This window comes from Eutrema salsugineum, unplaced genomic scaffold, assembly GCF_000478725.1.
Source record: "Eutrema salsugineum unplaced genomic scaffold, Eutsalg1_0 scaffold_10, whole genome shotgun sequence".
NCBI lineage: Eukaryota > Viridiplantae > Streptophyta > Magnoliopsida > Brassicales > Brassicaceae > Eutrema > Eutrema salsugineum.
The window spans coordinates 9,264,905-9,282,435 of record NW_006256908.1 but is presented as its reverse complement, the minus strand read 5'-3'; the positions used below and the strand labels follow the sequence as shown (position 1 = coordinate 9,282,435).

Below are 17,531 nucleotides of genomic sequence, written 5' to 3'. Positions count from 1 at the left end.
CATAGATCTTTTTTGTCAGGTTGCATTCCAATTTGGTTCCCAAATAATAGTCGTCTATTAATTTTTATTTTTTGAAAGAAATTCACACTGGATATTTTTCTTCTTTTCGTCAAAGGTAGAATACGTTTTATGTCCTCTAAATGGTGGTGTTTTTTTGGAAGAATCTAAATGGTGGCGTTGAGCATTGTTGAACAGTTTTAAAAGAAAATTATGTGTTCACACTCAGAATATTCGTTAGCCGAAGATATGTCTGTTTAAAATATTATGAAACGTAAGGAAGACTAATGGTATCATATTTTGTTCGTTAATATATGTTTCACAATTTTAAGTATCATTTTGGGTACAAAAGACGAAAAAATTAGATGAGGCAATGATGAGAGGATAACCAAAAAAAAGGATGAGGCAATGATGAGAAGATATAAAAAAAAAGATGAGCCAGTGATGGAGTTATATATAAAAGAAAGAAAATATCCCGTGAAGTTACTCAAGGAGTCAAGGATATGCAATTAGACTTAGAAAACTACAAACGGTTATGTTGTAAAAAATATGAGACAAAAGTCCATATGCTTATTTTTTTCTTTTGGTGCAAATCCATATGCTATTTGAGACACAAGAAAATATAAGTAACAATTTTTAAGAATATCAAAAGTCTGTTATGATAAAATGATCAAGGTTACAAGAATGTTTTTTATAGGTTTGAATGAAAACTTAATTTTGTAAAGTAGAAGGGAAAGTGGCAAATGTATAATATTAAGATTTATTTAGAGTTTTAGACTAGTTTTACTATATTAGTAGATTTTCTCCTTTTCTAATTATTCAACAAAATCTTAGCATTAAATATAATTAGCTGTCAGCTAAAAACTTAATGACCACCTGTCAACAGCAATTACTCTTCGATCTATCTACTCACGCGTGAGCCTATTTATAAGGCAAATATGCTCTGCTCCGCTCATTACCATCCATCCTACCTCTAAAAAAACTTCTTTTCCATTCTTCTTCACAATCTGCAACATTTTTGGTTAAAAGCTATGGGAATATATGGAATGGTGACAGGAAAAGCAGGAAAGAGTGGATTTGGATCAGCTTCAACTGCTGAAGATGTCACTCACTCCATTGACGCCAATCCTCTCACTGCCATCATCACAGGTTTTTTTTTTTTTTTTTTGCCATCTGATATTTTCTAAATTATGGAAGAAAAAAGAAAATTCGTTATTGCTATACGTTTTGGTGCCGTGGAAGACATGATGCCAAGAATAATAGAATCATTTTAGTCAAATTTACGAAGTTTTATGAATGTAAGATGTCCCTATGTACTTAATGGTGGAAGAAAAAGTCAAACTTCTAAGATTAGCCACACAAACTCCAAATGTCCCTATATACTTATAATGGTGAAAGAGTTGGGATTTTGTTTCTTCCTTTTTGAAATTTTAACAGCCACACAAACACCAAATTTCCTTTCCTTTTTCTCGTGATAGATTCTTTGTCATTAATCATACCTTTTTTTGGTATCTTCTCTCAATTTAAGTTTGAGCTACGAAGTACAGTTTTCGAACTTAATCCGAGACAGAAGCCTAGTTGTATATCAGTATTCTAGCTCTTTTAACAAAACTCGTTTAGTCTTTTTTTGTTCTTATGTAATTAAAGAGAATAGAGTCGAATTTAAACATATAACTAAATGAAAATAGAAAACTGAACACTGAAGATGTTTTTAAAAAAAAGAAAGAAACCTGAACCAAAATATGAGAAAATTTGATTTGATAATATTTTTGGTAATATGTTTTTTTTATTGTTTTAGAGGAAATTGTGAAAAATCCAATGTTTCATACAGTATACCATTGTTAGACATAAAGTGTGATTTTTTATTTGCAATGTTTCAGCTACTTTTTAGAAAGTTAGTTTTGTTTCTATGCATACATCTTAATTATTATTTTTTGTTCTCGTATCAACATACATCTTAATTTGTTAAAGCCGAAAAAATATAAGTAACCTGTGTTTTTAATTTGTACACCCATTTGTACGATCAATTTTCATTTTTTTTTTTTGCCTATCGTTAATGGACACAAAATTATAAAAAATGAAAATGAAAAAAAGGTGGAACAAGTGGGATTGGGTTGGAAGCAGCAAGAGTGTTAGGAATGAGAGGAGCTCATGTCATCATTGCCGCAAGAAACACAAAAGCTGCTAATGAATCTAAAGAGATGATTCTTCAGATGAACCCTAATGCTCGTATCGATTATCTTCAACTCGATCTCTCTTCCATCAAATCAGTCAGATCCTTTGTCCATCAATTTATAGCCCTTAATCTCCCTCTCAACATACTCATGTATGAATATTATGATTTTATTCTTTTCAGTGATTAAGATTATAATTTTGGGATATTTATATTTTTGTATTATCTTGGAAATGTTAGAAACAATGCAGGTGTTATGTTTTGTCCTTTCCAACTCACTGAAGATGGGATTGAATCACAATTCGCAACAAACCACATTGGTAAGATCTTATATTGTTCTATCATTCCTAGTAGGAAAACAATATTGAATTGCACAATATTTTGAGTATAGACGATAAATAAACCATTTTAATATTATTCTATATATATATATATATGTATTATAATGGAATCCAGGTCATTTTCTGCTGACGAATCTGCTTCTGGACAAAATGAAGAGTAGCGCAAGAGAAAGTGGAATCGAAGGAAGGATTGTGAATTTGTCATCTGTTGCTCATACTTATACTTACCCTGATGGTATCAAGTTTAATAGCATCAACGACCCTGATGGGTAAGTTTTAAATTAAAAAAAATTATTTTGAAATGAGATTGATGATTATATAAAATTTTCAATTAATGTTAAACCTATTGTATGCTGTCAATACTTAGATATTCGGAGAAAAAGGCTTATGGACAGTCCAAACTCGCAAACTTATTGCATTCCAATGCACTCTCTCGTAAACTACAGGTAACAAAGTTTCATAGTTACGCAAGCAAAAAGAAATTGCGATATCATATAATGATGGATATATATAAACTAATCAACTTAATATGATTTGGTTGTGTAGGAAGAAGGTGTAAACATCACAGTAAATTCGGTACACCCTGGACTTGTCACCACTAATCTCTTTCGCCACTCCGGTTTAGGAATGGGTACGCCGGTTATTTTTTATATTGTCATTTGAATTATATTATATATTTTTTTATGTTCTTAAGAATAATAAAAAAATCGACATTTACGTATTCAGCGGTCTTCAAGGCTATGAGTTTCTTCTTATGGAAAAACATACCTCAGGTGAATTTAAATTCTCTCAAATTCCAACATTTTTACTTTTGTTTTCTTGGATTCCTCTCTGTGATGTTTTTTTTTTTAAATATATATACTAAAAGTTGTTAATTTTGGCGGCAATGTCAGGGAGCAGCAACAACATGCTACGTGGCACTTCATCCTGATCTCAAAGGCGTCACCGGAAAGTACTTCGCCGACTGTAACATCACCACTCCGAGCAAATTTGCTACCGACGATTCTCTCGCCGATAAACTTTGGGATTTCAGTACCAAACTCATCGATTCTCTCCCCTAATTAATTATGAACCATCTAAGCAAGAATGTGTAATTTGTTTTTGTCATCCGATTTTCTTATACATTCACAATTTGTCACCCATACATTTTTACATTGATTTTTCATTTAGCACCGGATATTTATGCATCGAACGAATATACTAGAATTCGAAAAAAAAATCAACGAATAATATTGTGTGAAAACAAGAATAGAAGGAGAAAACTTAAATAAATGTAATAAAACCCCTAATATATTTCACTATATTTTGTTTTACCAATTATTTCTACAAATGAAATTAAGAGACTACAATACAAGGTTATAAAGGATGAACATAACCCAAACCATTTAATAGGCCTAAATTAATGGGCTTCTTCTTCCTCCCAAAGGCCCATAGTTCGTACGACGACGGCAGAAACAGCCACCACAATGGCAGCAAAAACCGGCGGCACAACGAGGTCCATTTTCGACCTCCGGAAAAGATTCGCCGGCAAACAAAACACCTCCGTAGGAATATCCAGCGGCACCAAAACAGCGGTGTCGGATCCGCACCGCCGCGAGAACTCCACCGAAGAAGAAGACGGGTAAATCGCCGACACGAAGGCGAACTCTGGTGCGAGCGAGATAATCGCGACGGTGATCGTCAGAAACGCCGTCCAAGTGATGCCGTAGACGAAAATCGGAATCCGCCACGCGAATCGATTGGTCAGAGACGAGAATAGACGGCGAATCATCGATTAAAGTTCAAAGGTTTCTTCTCTAACGCATGATCGTCTCTCTCTATTGAATTATACTTCCATTGATTGTGAATACTTCCGCCATAGAAATGGAGTAGCTTTGTAGAAAGAGAGGATAACCTAATCTTACCTGCTCTTTAGATTTCTTCAACGACGAATGAGGAAAATTGAAAACGACCATACTTATCGCCGTTTTTGTTACCGCTTGATGATGTCGTCATTTACCTTTTCAACAAAATGCATTTTTACAGTTTCATAACATTTATAGGGACAGATTTTCTAGCAAAGAAGAGAGTACAAAAATATCCGACCAACATCTTACAGTTTTTAAGTTCTCAGTGAGCTTACTCCATACCATAACTAAAGTAATTAAACTTAAAAGTACATGTTCTTGCAAAACTTACTGGTACCAGCTTAAATTATTTAGAACCTGGGATTGGCGATATAGGATTACAAACATTAGCTGATTAGAATAATGCATCTAGATATAGCATTTAAGTGCAGTTTCTAGATTTTGTTAGCTTTTGTATCTGGATGCGTCTAAATGCAAAATTGTTCGTTTGTGTTTTTTTCTTTTTAATAAAAAATTAGATACAAAATATGAAGCGATTTAAAGAGGCATGTTTTCATTTATAAACAATTAGTTTTAAAATGCAACAAAAAATCATTAAGCAACTTTTCTTTGTGGAAGTAGTATGTTTATGTTTTTTTTGGACACTCTAACAAAAACATCTAAAAGAAAAAGAAAAAGAAATAAAAAATCTCACATATATACGTGGATATTTCACCAAGTATAAATAAAGGTGCATTAAAATTGTTCTCGTCCTTTCTTCCAAGATGTTATCAGCAACTGCCACGATTTTCTTTCCTTTTGATGTCCCCTTTTTCTTTTAATTTACATAAAGTCACCCCATAAGTTTTAATTCTTAAATAATCTCCATATTTTTAAATGTACCACAAGTTCTCTATCGATCACCACAATTCAAAACAAGATCCAATTTTTCCTAATAATTCTTGTGATAGACTTAAAAACTTTGGATCTTGTAGATAGTTGTGAAATTTATCAGTATTATGTTTTTTTTTCTTAATAGAGTAAATCAATTAAATAACGTACACTGTAAGTCTTTAAGGGACTGTTTTGCAATTAACTATTTTGTTTTTCATTTGTGATTATTGTTTTCTTCTTTTGTCGCGTAAATACTATAAAAAACCCTAAAAATTAGTAGTACAAAGAAAATCACATTTTAAACCTTTAAGGTTGGAAAAGATAACAGTTTAAACCTTGAGGGAATTTCACTCACACTTTAAACCTTCATACTATTTATATATACACTTTAAACCTTCAATCTGGCCAATTTGTTCGAGTCGCCGCCGAACTTGACGGAACAGTAACGCGCTGTCACGGAATAATTAACTACCGTTTAGTTTACTAAAACGTGGGTTATTTCAAAATTATTTTTAATCAAAACTAAGTACTCAATTAATTTTTATCAATTAGAAAAAAGAAAAACAGCATAACCAACCAAATAAAAAAACCCAACTCGATTTGGGAATAGGGTTCGTCGTTGTTCTAAAACCCAGAAAATTGAAGGAGAGAAATAAGAAGTATTGGTGACAGAAAACGGACGAAGAAGACCATAGAAAGAAGAAAAGGTAAGTCTTTTATCTAATTAGTTTCTTTTCTGCTATTGTTGGGGACGAAGAAAACCAAAGCATTAGGACAATTTTTAATGCAACAGAAAAAGAAACACTGTAACGAAAAGTTTGTTACATATAGCCGATAGTTAAGACCTGAACGACCTAAAAAAAAAAAAAAACAGTGGCACCAAAAACACACTAATCCTGAGCATCTTCTTGTCCCTGGTTTTCTGGAGCGTGGGGGTTGAGTTGAGACCTATCATAAACTCTGTTCCTAAATACTTCAAAGGGACGATCCACATATGGGCTCCAAAAAGTTCCGATGCCGGACGGAATCTTCTCAGCCGTTTTTTTTATCTTCAGGGGTCGTCCCCTTGAAGGGTTTTTCACATGTGGTTTTACTTGATTTGATGAATCTGATGGTTGTGGGGCACTACAAATAACTGGAGTTGGTGAGCTTCCTTCACCTGCTATTCTAGACTTTTTTGCTTGCTGCGACATATGAGAATAAGTTACTAAGGCAAATTCAAAAAAAAATTGAATGAGAGATCAAAGACACATAAATTACCGGTTGTGAGCTACTTCCACTGACTGGAGCTTTTCTTCCTCTTTGCTTAGGTGGTGGTTTTGGCTGACTCTGAATTAAAAAAAAAAAAATCAATCAGAAGACTAATGAAGAACAAGCAAAAATAAAGACATAGCCAGAAGTTGTGTTACAAAAAAAAACAAAAATGTACCTCAGCTGGATGTTTACGGGGTCTACCACGTCTATTTTTCGGTCCCTCTACAACTACTGGTTCATTTTTGCAACTTGTCTTAATGTGACCAGCTTGGCCACATTGGTTGCAGTGTGGAATTCTTCCATGTCTTGTGGCTTTACCAGGATTTTGTAGAGATTCAAAAGGTTCCTTTCTCCTCTCTCTGGTTGGTGGTCGGCCTCTTGGCTTGCGAAACTCAGGTACACTAATTGGAGGTTTGTGTGTCTTCTTCCATAGCTTGTCACCATTGACAGGTTTGATATTTTCTTCATATGTTTTTTTCAAGACACGAGTGTAATAATAATCAGCAACGTAACGCACCGGATCATCTTGGTTATCATCTAGAACGCACACAGCATGCTTACATGGAATTCCTGGCATAAGCATTCAAAATAAATTAATGAGATATCTCAACAAACAGTGAATTAAATGAAAATATATTAACTCCATACCTGTAAGATCCCATTTGCGACAAGCACATTGATGAGTGGACAAATTCACCGTATATCCACAGTCAAATTCGTTAACCTCATACACACTCTTGCTGCTGCGTAATGTAGAACAATACTTCTTCTCAATCCTTGCTTTCTCCAATAAAGCCATTGTTATTGGTGTAACAACAGTGTCACACTTGTCTGCTTTTAGAGACCTCCTTGAAATTCTTCTCATAGCCTGTCTTCTTACATCTTGTAGCATGTTAAGCACAGGCTTCGCTCTTGCCATCTTGATGGTTCTATTAAATGCCTCTGATAAGTTGTTGTGCACATCAGCACAATGAGACTCCACATTGAAAAATGCCCAACACCATCGTTCTGGTTGTGTATCTAACAAAGCATGATACGCAGCAGGATCGTATGCCTCCACAGAATTTATCTTCTCCTCAAATTCGCATTCAGTGTAGCTATATGCAACTCCCCAAAACAGAGCCTTATACTCTGATCTTGAAAAACCTTTCTTTTTCCAATTAGCATATATGTGTCTAGCACACATACGATGCTCTGCGTGTGGAAGTTCAGCCTCTATAGCCAGCACTAAACCCTGCATATTCCATAATAAATCAGTTGATAAAAGTTTTAAAAACCTTTTAAACTAGATACTTCCGTGACTCAAGTAATTGATTCTAAATGAGGAGAATATTACCTTTTGCTTATCAGAAATAATAGTCAATTTATCTCCATTCCCTATGCCAAGATCTTGCTTAAGCTTCCTCACAAACCAACCCCAAGTGTCTTTGTTTTCGCCTCTAACTACTGCCCATGCAATAGGGTACATCCTATTATCAGCGTCTCTACCAACAGCTGCAAGCAAATCTCCATTCAACTCCCATTTGAGGAAACAACCATCTAAACCAATCACCGGTCTACAACAATTTTTCCAAGTAGTACATAATTCTTCAAAGCAGATGTAGAAGCAATCGAACATGTTTACGCCATTGACCTCGACAGTATTAAGCTCCGTGGTGATACGCGGATGTGTTCGTATGAGCTCAGCCTCATAATCCCAGAGTTTACCAAATTGAGTAGTTTGAGCTTCAAGAATAGAATCCAATGCAATACGTCTTCCTCTAAAGCACTTAGACATTGGAACCACGATGTCATACCTGGCTTTTATAGCATCTTTGATCTCTGCTGCAGGCAATGCAATGTTCCTTCTTATCTCTTCTCTAAATAACCCAGCAATGACACCTTGTTTCAACATTGAAACCCTGCTCGATTTCCCATGACAGTGTCGCATGTGACAAACTTTGACCATCCATTTGTTAATAGGTTTCTCATAGGAACAAAACACTCTGAACTTACACTTATCACCACAGCAAATCACAGCTATCCTGTTTGCTTCTGACTTAGCCATCTTTACATCATATTGTGTCTTCAATGAATAACGCAAAAGCTGCTCCTTAAACTCTAAGCCGCTATTAAACTTCTGAAATAGCCAAATGTATGGTTCCTTATCCAAATCGCCATGGAACTGGTCTTTTCCTTTCTTATTTCTCCTTCTTGCACGTTTTGGATTAGCCCATTGTTCCCATTCCTCCTCGGATTCTACTGGCGTATCTGGATAATTTGCATTCTCCTCTAAAACACATTCCTCCTCACTTTCTTCAGCTTCTCTCGCTGCTGCATCTTTTTCATCAGTATTTGTATATGCCTCTTTCTCTGGTCTTACCATTGAACCTTCCTCAAAGAGTAACCTAAAACGAGCATCGTTAGCACCATCACCAGCATCTAAAACAACTTCGTCTCCATCATCAGCCTGATTTACATTCTCATTTCTATTCAAATCCGAAGCTACCACATTCTGATCTCTAGATTCAGCCAATTTCTCAGTAAAAAATTCATCTTCACCATCGCCCTTGTCTTGAGCCTCAGCCTCAGCTTCACCTTCGGCATCATATCCTTCGTCATGTATTTCATCCTCAGATTGCTCAGGTTCTTCATCCTCTTTTGGCCTCTCCACATCTACATCACTGTCTGAGTTATACTCTTCATTCTGCCCTTCTTCACCATCTGAACTGAAGTTTCTATCATCATGAAGATCTTCACGTTCTATACTTGGAAGATGATGAATTGCTGCAGCCTCACTGTTTTCTGAAATATCATGCTCCATAAAAATGTCAAGGTGGGATGAACTTTGCCCTAACAGAACCAAAGGAAACATATCTTCGAGAGCATCATCAAATACATAGTTAACTGTCTTCAGCTCTTTTCCTGCCTCTTTGTACCATATGAACCTGATCGGTGCATTCAACTTTGCGTTAAGCTTGCAGAAGTCAGAAAAGAACTTCCATGTAATTTCTGAGACTTTCCAGTTGACAATTTCAGAACCCAACTCTCCATTGTAGCTGTATTCGTCACCTTCTTTCTTCATAGATCCACCAAAGTGGATTGTGAGTTTTATGGTCGAATTGTCACTGTAAATAACGAATATGAAGTTGAACGAAGATATATGAAGGAAGAGACATAAAAATCACAAACCCAGAAATCAATGAATGAAGAAGAATTGAACAGCATAAGGACGAAGAAAGCAACAATACCTCATTTCGACTTGAACGCATGTGACTCTTCGTTCAATTTTCTCCTATTTCTCTCCTTCAATTTTCTGGGTTTTAGAACAACGACAAACCTATTCCCAAATCGAGTTGGGTTTTTTTATTTGGTTGGTTATGCTGTTTTTCTATTTTATAATTGATAAAAATTAATTGAATACTTAGTTTTGATTAAAAATAATTTTGAAATAACCCACGTTTTAGTAAACTAAACGGTAGTTAATTATTCCGTGACAGCGCGTTACTGTTCCGTTAAGTTCGGCGGCGACTCGAACAAATTGGCCAGATTGAAGGTTTAAAATGTATATATAAATAGTATGAAGGTTTAAAGTGTGAGTGAAATTCCTTTAAGGTTTAAACTGTTATTTTTTCAAATCTTGAAGGTTTAAAATGCGATTTTCCCTAAAAAAAAATATCAGATAGTTTTTCTTTTTTTTTTTGTTTCTCTCTCTCTGCTTTGAAAAGTAATCTGGACCGCGAACAAAGCTTTTCGTTTCTGGTTCGTTGCCGCCTTGCACGTTCCTTCTACTTGCTTCTCTCTGCTTCTCTCTCTCTCCCATCTTATCTCATAGCCGTAACCCTAACCCTAAACTTCTCTGTCTTCCTCTTATCTCCTTCCAATTTCGTTCCGGATTCGAATCTCGTACCATCATCTGCAGATCTTTTAGATCCGTAATATTTGAAACCCGACCTCTAATTCCCTTCTGTTGATTGAAAGCTGTCTTCTTCGTTTGATTCCTCGTATGGATTGATTTTCTTGTAATTTCGTCGTTTCTGGGTTGAATTAGATTACTAAATCCATCTCTTCTGGATTGTATTCCTCGTCGGAAACCCGTAGTTTTCTTCCCAGAATTGGATTGGAATCTGAATTCGAGTTTTACGGATTGGATTCGCAATTCCAGTGGAACCGTTCGTGGAGTTGGAACTGTTCAACGCTTACCTGATTCGAATTCCAAAGGTTTCAGATCTAACTTTTAGTCAGTCTCAGTGCTGTTTCTATTGGATGCAATCGTGTGAAATTGAGCATTCCCGAAGAAGATTTCTCGGATGGGAGAAGAAGGAACTGTTTGTTTGGAGATGCCAATGGAAGGAGCTATGGTGGAAGGGAACTCATCAATTGGGGAACTGAAAAGAGAGCGTCTTTATACCGGAGAAGAAGCCATCGAAGGAGAAGATTTTCCCAACAAGAAACAAGCGAAAGAGGCTTCCAACGATGATATCATATCTGAGATTTCGAACCCCGTCGCATCTCCGGTAGAAAGCACTTCTCGATTTCGCGATGTCTCCAGTAAATCCGGTTCGGGTGATCCGGTCGAGTGCGGTGAGGTAACCGGTACTTGCTCCGGCAGTGATTTCGGCTCCGGAGAGACTATAAGCGACGGGAACGACGTATCCGTAGCAGGTAGCCCTCCAACAGAGCAATCGAGTGATGAGTTAGCTTCTAGTTTTGTGTTGGAGATTCCGAAGCATCTTAGCTCGACTGGAATCACGAAGATCACGTTTAAGTTCAGTAGAAAAAAAGAGGATTTTTACGATTTGCCCGTGAAAAAGGATCATGCATGGGACGGTGTCGCAGCTTCCCGGTGGGATGTGAAGATGCCGAAGAAGATTGTTTCTAGCAGCTACCCATCTAATGTGAAGAAGCTGTTGGCGACGGGGATTCTCGACGGTGCTCGAGTGAAGTATATTTCACTCCCACCGGTGGTAATTTCCGAAACTCTGTTTTTCTTGTCGATATTGGGTTTCGATTTTAGTTCATTTGTTGGTGACTTATAACTCTTATTTCACTTTTAATGGCTAACAGAGAGAGCTTCAGGGGATAATCCATTCGGGTGGGTATTTGTGTGGCTGTACGACTTGCAATTTCTCAAAAGTAAGTTTGCTCTTCGCGGTCGTTATGGTTTTCTTGTTTCTATGATTAGGTATGATTTAACGATGGTGCCATGTTTTGTTATGTAAAAAGGTTCTAAGTGCGTTTGAGTTTGAGCAGCATGCCGGTGCAAAAACTAGACATCCGAATAATCACATATTTTTGGAGAATGGAAGGGCTGTCTATAACATAGTTCAAGAACTGAAGACTGCTCCTCGTGATGTTCTCGAGGAAGTTATAAGGAATGTGGCTGGCTCTGCTTTGAGTGAGGAGGGCTTACAAGCTTGGAAAGGTGATGGCCAGGTGTCTAGATTTTTGGTGCACCTATGCTTTCTTTCAGCATTTTAAAGCGCTCTCCATAGATTTTCTTTTGCATTCGTTTGCTTTTTGATGAGTGCTGAGCCTGATTTGTTGTTCTTTCCTGCAGCAAGTTTCCAACAGAGTAATTGCATGTCTGACAGGAACCAGTTCATGGAACATTCCCTTGTCAGGTACTATACCTTCTACTTGTGTTTATTACTTGATCTGTTTTGCGGGTTATATTTGGAATTGATATTCAGTGATACTTGGACCCGTAGTGACTTGTTCTGTTTTTTAATTTTTCTGGCTAATGCACCCTAAGTTACCATTTAGTGTTACTATCTGAAAGTGATTCATGTGAAAGCTGCAGTTATCTTGGTCCTGATCCTGGTCAAGCTCTTGATGAAAGTCAGAGTCTCACTCCATGCTCTCTGGATAATCGTTATTTTCGAGAGAAAACATATGCAAAGGACACTTTAGATGAGCCGAAGCGGATAGCAAAGAAGTATGCGTCTTTGATATCTTCATTTACAAATTATTTACTGTAGTAATCTAGGTGCCACTTCTTGTCCTTGTGGACAATTATATAGGTAGGTAACGGAAGTTTATTTGGTCGCTAATACTGCAGGCTTACTTCTCATGTATCTGGTACGGGTTGCCATAAGAAAGTTACTGAAGGAAGCAATAGAAAAAGGTTTGTGTTGCTTTTCTATCATTCTCATCACTTGTGTCTGTTAGCATTTGAATCTTTAAACGCAATCAGACATTGATGAAGAAGATACAATCCTATGTTTCTAGGGACAATGATTTACATCGGTTGCTGTTTATGCCTAATGGGCTTCCGGATGGGACTGAATTGGCTTACTATGTGAAATCGCAGGTTTGTTATTCCAGACAAATTACATGTTCTGCTTATTTTCACTGATTGAGTTAAGTTTAGCTTAGTTAACATTTTTCTCCCCTGCAGAAACTACTACAGGGTTACAAGCAAGGAAGTGGTATAGTATGTAGCTGCTGCAGCAAAGAGGTAAATAATGGATGCAGTCGCTATGTGGATTGTCCATCAGACTCAGTTTGAACTTCGGAGATGGTTTTATTTATATGTTTTTTGTATGTATGTATAACAGATTAGTCCTTCGCAATTTGAAGCGCATGCTGGAATGGCTGGTAGACGACAACCGTGAGTTTTCTAATAAACATGTTATATTCCCTAATGTTGGAATGCGTATCTGAAGTGTTACTATCTTTTGTAGATATCGTCATATCTTTATCTCTTCCGGATTATCATTGCATGACATAGCCTTGTCATTGGCGAATGGACATGTCATTACAACTGGTGACAGTGATGATATGTGTTCTATTTGTGGGGATGGTGGAGATTTGCTGCTTTGTGCTGGATGTCCTCAAGCATTCCATACAGGTATATGTAGGATAAGCTGGAGTATAGTATTCTTACTCGTGTACTCTACTATATTAAAACACGTAACTTCTAGGTTTCAAACTGAAAGTTGCTAAAGCTCAGATTCCAAAATGATTTCCTAAATCAAGAAGCATACGAAACATTAAATTAGCTCTCTTACACCATTTTCGTTTGAGATTAAATAATAACTTACTGTAATGATTTCTGGAACAACATCTCTTAAATATCAACTCTCGTATTATTCTCTGGTTCTGATCCTTCATTGTCTCTTTTCATATGCAGCTTGTTTGAAATTTCAGTCTATGCCTGAGGGTACATGGTACTGTTCGAGCTGCAATGATGGAACTTTCTCTAGTAAAAAGGCTACTGCCCCTGATCCTTCTGGCAACTCTAAGCCTATAGTTATAAGACTGACAAGAGTCGTTAAAGCTCCCGAAAGCGAAATTGGTGGCTGTGTGTTCTGCAGGTTGGTTGCATACTTATAGTCAACTTTCTCGTATGGATTTTAACAGTTGTGAAAAATTTAAATACATGTGCAAGCGGCAAGCCACTGCACTAATCACTTTTGATTACTGTTCACGAAGTGGAATCTACATTTGGATGATTGTTTTCTGGAGACACATCTTTCTATATATCATTTGTGCCTTTGTGGTGCTTATTGCTTACTGTGTTTCGCTCTCGTTTTATTGTTAATAGGTCCCATGATTTTAGCATCGGAAAATTTGATGATAGGACTGTTATTCTCTGTGACCAGGTACTCTCTTGATTCCTGATTTTTTTTATTCAACTCTTCCCGTTACCAGTTCAGGCGTTTATGATAGCCCTCTTCTTCTATTATTTTGTAGTGTGAGAAAGAGTACCATGTTGGTTGCCTTAGAGGGAATGGGCTCTGTGATTTGAAAGTAAGTTGTGTAAGACTGTCTCCTTCTGGTTTGTGTTCACGAGGTCATTCAACTTTCTAAACTTCTTCCCTGAATGCTGTAGGAAATTCCACAGGAGAAATGGTTCTGCTGTAATGACTGCAGCAGGATTCACTCAGCAGTTCAGAGTTCTGTTTCATGTGGGCCACAAACTATACCTCCACTTTTGTTAGACATCATATGCAGAAAAGACAGAGAAAAAGGAGTATTTACCGAGAACGGGGATACAGTCCAATGGAGGATACTTAGTGGAAAAAGTCGACACCCAGAGCATCTGCGCTTGCTTTCACGAGCGGCTGTTATCTTCAGGGTATGTCTTGACTTCAGATGCGTTCCAATTATCTTTTGGTGTATTACCTGTTAGAGATGTGCTCTCGGGCTATATGTTCAATCAATTTCTCGCTTCAAAATTAGACCTTAAAAAAATACGTATAACAAACATGCCGCCTAATTCTTTGTCTGTGTAATCTTCTAGGAGTGTTTTGATCCCATTGTTGCGAAGTCTGGTCGTGATCTAATTCCTGTCATGGTGTTTGGGTAAGTTCGATGTAATAAATTCTGATACAATAGCTATGTTTTGACAGTAGTTGATTCGTCTTGTAAATTAATTCTTATGACACATTTGCAGGAGAAATATATCAGGCCAGGAGTTTGGAGGAATGTACTGTTTGGTCCTGATTGTAAAGTATGTTTGCTGCTGTTGATGCATTTTCTCTTTCTGTTTACTTCTGATTTTTCACTTACAACTTCTCGGTTTCCTATGCTAATCGTTTTTGTTCTCATGATGCGCCGTATAGTTCTCTTGTTGTTTCTGCTGCGCTGCTGAGAATTTTTGGTCAGCAAGTTGCTGAACTTCCAATTGTAGCCACAAGCAGAGAGTACCAAGGAAGGGTAAAGCTTGTGTTTATCCACTTTGTTTCTCTTCTCTTGTGACCTATGGATTAAATTACTTTACTGTGTAAAATGGTCATTAGGGCTACTTCCAAGGGCTGTTTGCTTGTGTGGAGAATCTTCTATCTTCTCTAAATGTTGAGAACCTGGTCCTTCCGGCAGCTGAAGAAGCGGAGTCTATATGGACAAAGAAGTTTGGCTTTACAAAAATGACTGACCAGCAAGTAAGTGAATTTTTTTTCTCGGATCACTATTTGGATATGATTGGATTTGTGTTTATTAAATTCAGTATTCATTCACACAAGTGGGAAAATCAAATAGTTTTAAGAGATCCATATGCATATGTACATTTGGTTTAGTAAGTATTGATATCCACCAATTGGGTAGCAAGATGGTAACAAACAATTACAAATGGTGTTTTGCAGTTGCAGAAGTACCAAAAGGAAATGCAGCTAACAATCTTTAACGGAACCTCGATGCTGGAGAAGAAAGTACCAAAGAGTTTATCCGAATCAACAGCTAACATCTAATCTGTAAAAGATTCCTCTGGAATTTGGTGTTCGGATCTTTCCTCCTTTTTTTTTTTTGTTTTGGTGCTTTCTGATATCTTTTGTAGTGTTTTGGTTCCTTTTTGAAAATAGATTGTAGGTTGACAAAGGAGTCCCATAACAGTTCCATGTTTGTAAAGACCAAAGAGAAGATAACAATAAAATAAATAGAACAGTCATAAGGATTTGTAGACTTGTGTAGAACCTACTAACTTATAGAAAATAATACTTTCAGTCATAAATCTTCTTTCGTTAAATAAGTTGTGTGAATGTTATGTGATATTGGATTGAAATGTTTAGCACAAAGTTGAACTAAATTCATGAGGAGAGATATTTGGTTGGTTGCATAGCTTCGGCGGTAGAACATTTGTCTTCAACGTAAAATGCAGGAAATTTATCAAAAATATCATTCTTTCATCTTCTGTTCACCTCTGTAAAACAGAGGAAACGGCGCCGTTTGAATGATTCGTTTCAGTTAATTAAAAAAATTAATATCCTTGATAAGCCCTAAAACTATTCACTCTGTTCTTCTCTCAATCTGTTTTCTTTCTCTCACTTGCTACAATGGCGTTCGTTTCCACTTTTCGCCGCGTCATTGCCGGATCCAACAGCCTTTTGTCATCGCCATCCTCCTGGGCTCGCCACTGCTCAACTCTTACAACTCCCAAGCTCTTCGTAAGCGGTAATTTCTCTCTGGAATCGTTTTTATACAAAAGTAGATAGATTCAGCTTTAGGGACGGATTCTGGAGTTTTGACATAGATGATCGGTTATGAGATATGCAAGATTGGATTGTTTTGGTATGTTCTCTTATAGATGCTAGGTGTTTGTTTGTGTTGTATGTGTATCAGTGTGGGATAATTTTGGGAAATGATCAACCAGAAGCTATCTCCTACTTGTCCACTGTAGTATTTTGTGTCTTTAATCAACATGAAAGTTTAGAACTTCTCTCCAATTTCCCATTTTCCTGATAATAAATTTTGTGAGTATTAAGAGTACTTGGAGGTTTTTGGTGAGTGTCATAAGGATGAGGAAGTTCTTAAAGAACAAGAATGTTTTTGAGTAGTGGATTTTCCTTAAGGACCGTGTTTATTTATTTGTCTGGATGGCTATAAATTTGTTTACTTTATGAGACTCTTTAAGGCCTTCAAGACAAGGAATTGTTATTCCATTATATGAAATTCTTATATCCTTGTGCCTTGAATAGGTCTCTCCAGACTCACAACAAATGAAAAGCTTCAGGATGCATTTGCTCCGTTTGGGGAGCTACTGGATGGTAACGCTACTCTCTCCTTTGTATTCATCACCTCTTGGATTCCTTATCAAACACATACATTATATCAAATCTCACAGACTTGCTATTTTGGTGTTGTTGCAGCTAGAGTGATCACAGACAGGGAGACCGGGAGATCAAAGGGTTTCGCTTTTGTGACATATGCAACGATAGATGATGCAGAGAAGGCCAAGGAAGGAATGAATGCAAAGTTCCTGGATGGTTGGGTGATCTTTGTGGATCCTGCAAGACCTAGAGAGCCAAGACGGCCTCCGCAGCAGGAGCATCATCAGGCTTCCGCTGGATCCGGTTTTACAACCAACAAAACTATTGGGTGGTGTAAATGAACAAAATCCAAACATTTTGGATCTTTTATTTAATGAAATGAAAGTAGCTTCTTTAAGCCATTCGTTTATCTGAGGCAGAGGCAAATCCCTCTTAGACCTTAACTTATGTTCTTGAAACATCATATGATGCAAAAGGTTACAAAACTGGATAAAGTTATGTAGTAGTAGTAACTAACAAGAAGAAGTCATACTCTTTTCGCTAACAATTCCAAACGCAAAAAAAAAGGAAAAAAAAA

At 36.8% G+C, this 17,531-nt stretch overlaps 4 protein-coding genes across 5 annotated transcripts; 3 read left to right on the top strand and 1 right to left on the bottom strand.

Moving 5' to 3' along the window:
• The first annotated feature begins 932 nt into the window (after positions 1–932).
• On the top strand, positions 933–3,719 carry LOC18026965 (short-chain dehydrogenase TIC 32, chloroplastic). Its single transcript, XM_006410878.2, has 8 exons — positions 933–1,146; positions 2,092–2,323; positions 2,411–2,490; positions 2,627–2,780; positions 2,879–2,957; positions 3,058–3,142; positions 3,238–3,284; positions 3,405–3,719. The coding sequence occupies exons 1-8, from the start codon at positions 1,029–1,031 to the stop codon at positions 3,570–3,572; spliced, it is 963 nt and encodes a 320-aa protein (XP_006410941.1). The 5' UTR covers positions 933–1,028; the 3' UTR covers positions 3,573–3,719.
• A 41-nt stretch (positions 3,720–3,760) lies between these two features.
• On the bottom strand, positions 3,761–4,484 carry LOC18026964. The gene has a single exon (XM_006410877.2). The coding sequence runs from the start codon at positions 4,280–4,282 to the stop codon at positions 3,911–3,913; it is 372 nt and encodes a 123-aa protein (XP_006410940.1). The 5' UTR covers positions 4,283–4,484; the 3' UTR covers positions 3,761–3,910.
• Positions 4,485–10,200: 5,716 nt separating this feature from the next.
• Positions 10,201–15,914, top strand: LOC18026862. The gene is made up of 19 exons (XM_006410876.2): positions 10,201–11,431; positions 11,532–11,600; positions 11,691–11,889; positions 12,025–12,088; positions 12,268–12,402; positions 12,526–12,591; positions 12,696–12,777; positions 12,865–12,924; positions 13,025–13,077; positions 13,151–13,317; positions 13,600–13,783; positions 14,014–14,071; positions 14,163–14,219; positions 14,302–14,547; positions 14,713–14,774; positions 14,866–14,922; positions 15,035–15,128; positions 15,212–15,352; positions 15,554–15,914. Exons 1-19 carry the CDS (start codon positions 10,775–10,777, stop codon positions 15,656–15,658), a joined length of 2,556 nt encoding a protein of 851 aa, XP_006410939.1. The 5' UTR covers positions 10,201–10,774; the 3' UTR covers positions 15,659–15,914.
• Positions 15,915–16,202: 288 nt separating this feature from the next.
• Positions 16,203–17,397, top strand: LOC112081479 (organelle RRM domain-containing protein 2, mitochondrial). Of its 2 annotated transcripts, XM_024148221.1 has the most exons (3): positions 16,203–16,358; positions 16,883–16,951; positions 17,054–17,397. In XM_024148221.1, the coding sequence occupies exons 1-3, from the start codon at positions 16,241–16,243 to the stop codon at positions 17,293–17,295; spliced, it is 429 nt and encodes a 142-aa protein (XP_024003989.1). In that variant the 5' UTR covers positions 16,203–16,240; the 3' UTR covers positions 17,296–17,397. The 2 variants fall into 2 exon arrangements, with proteins under 2 accessions (XP_024003989.1, XP_024003988.1); XM_024148220.1 differs by having other exon boundaries at positions 16,215–16,358; positions 16,883–17,397.
• Positions 17,398–17,531: the final 134 nt, after the last annotated feature.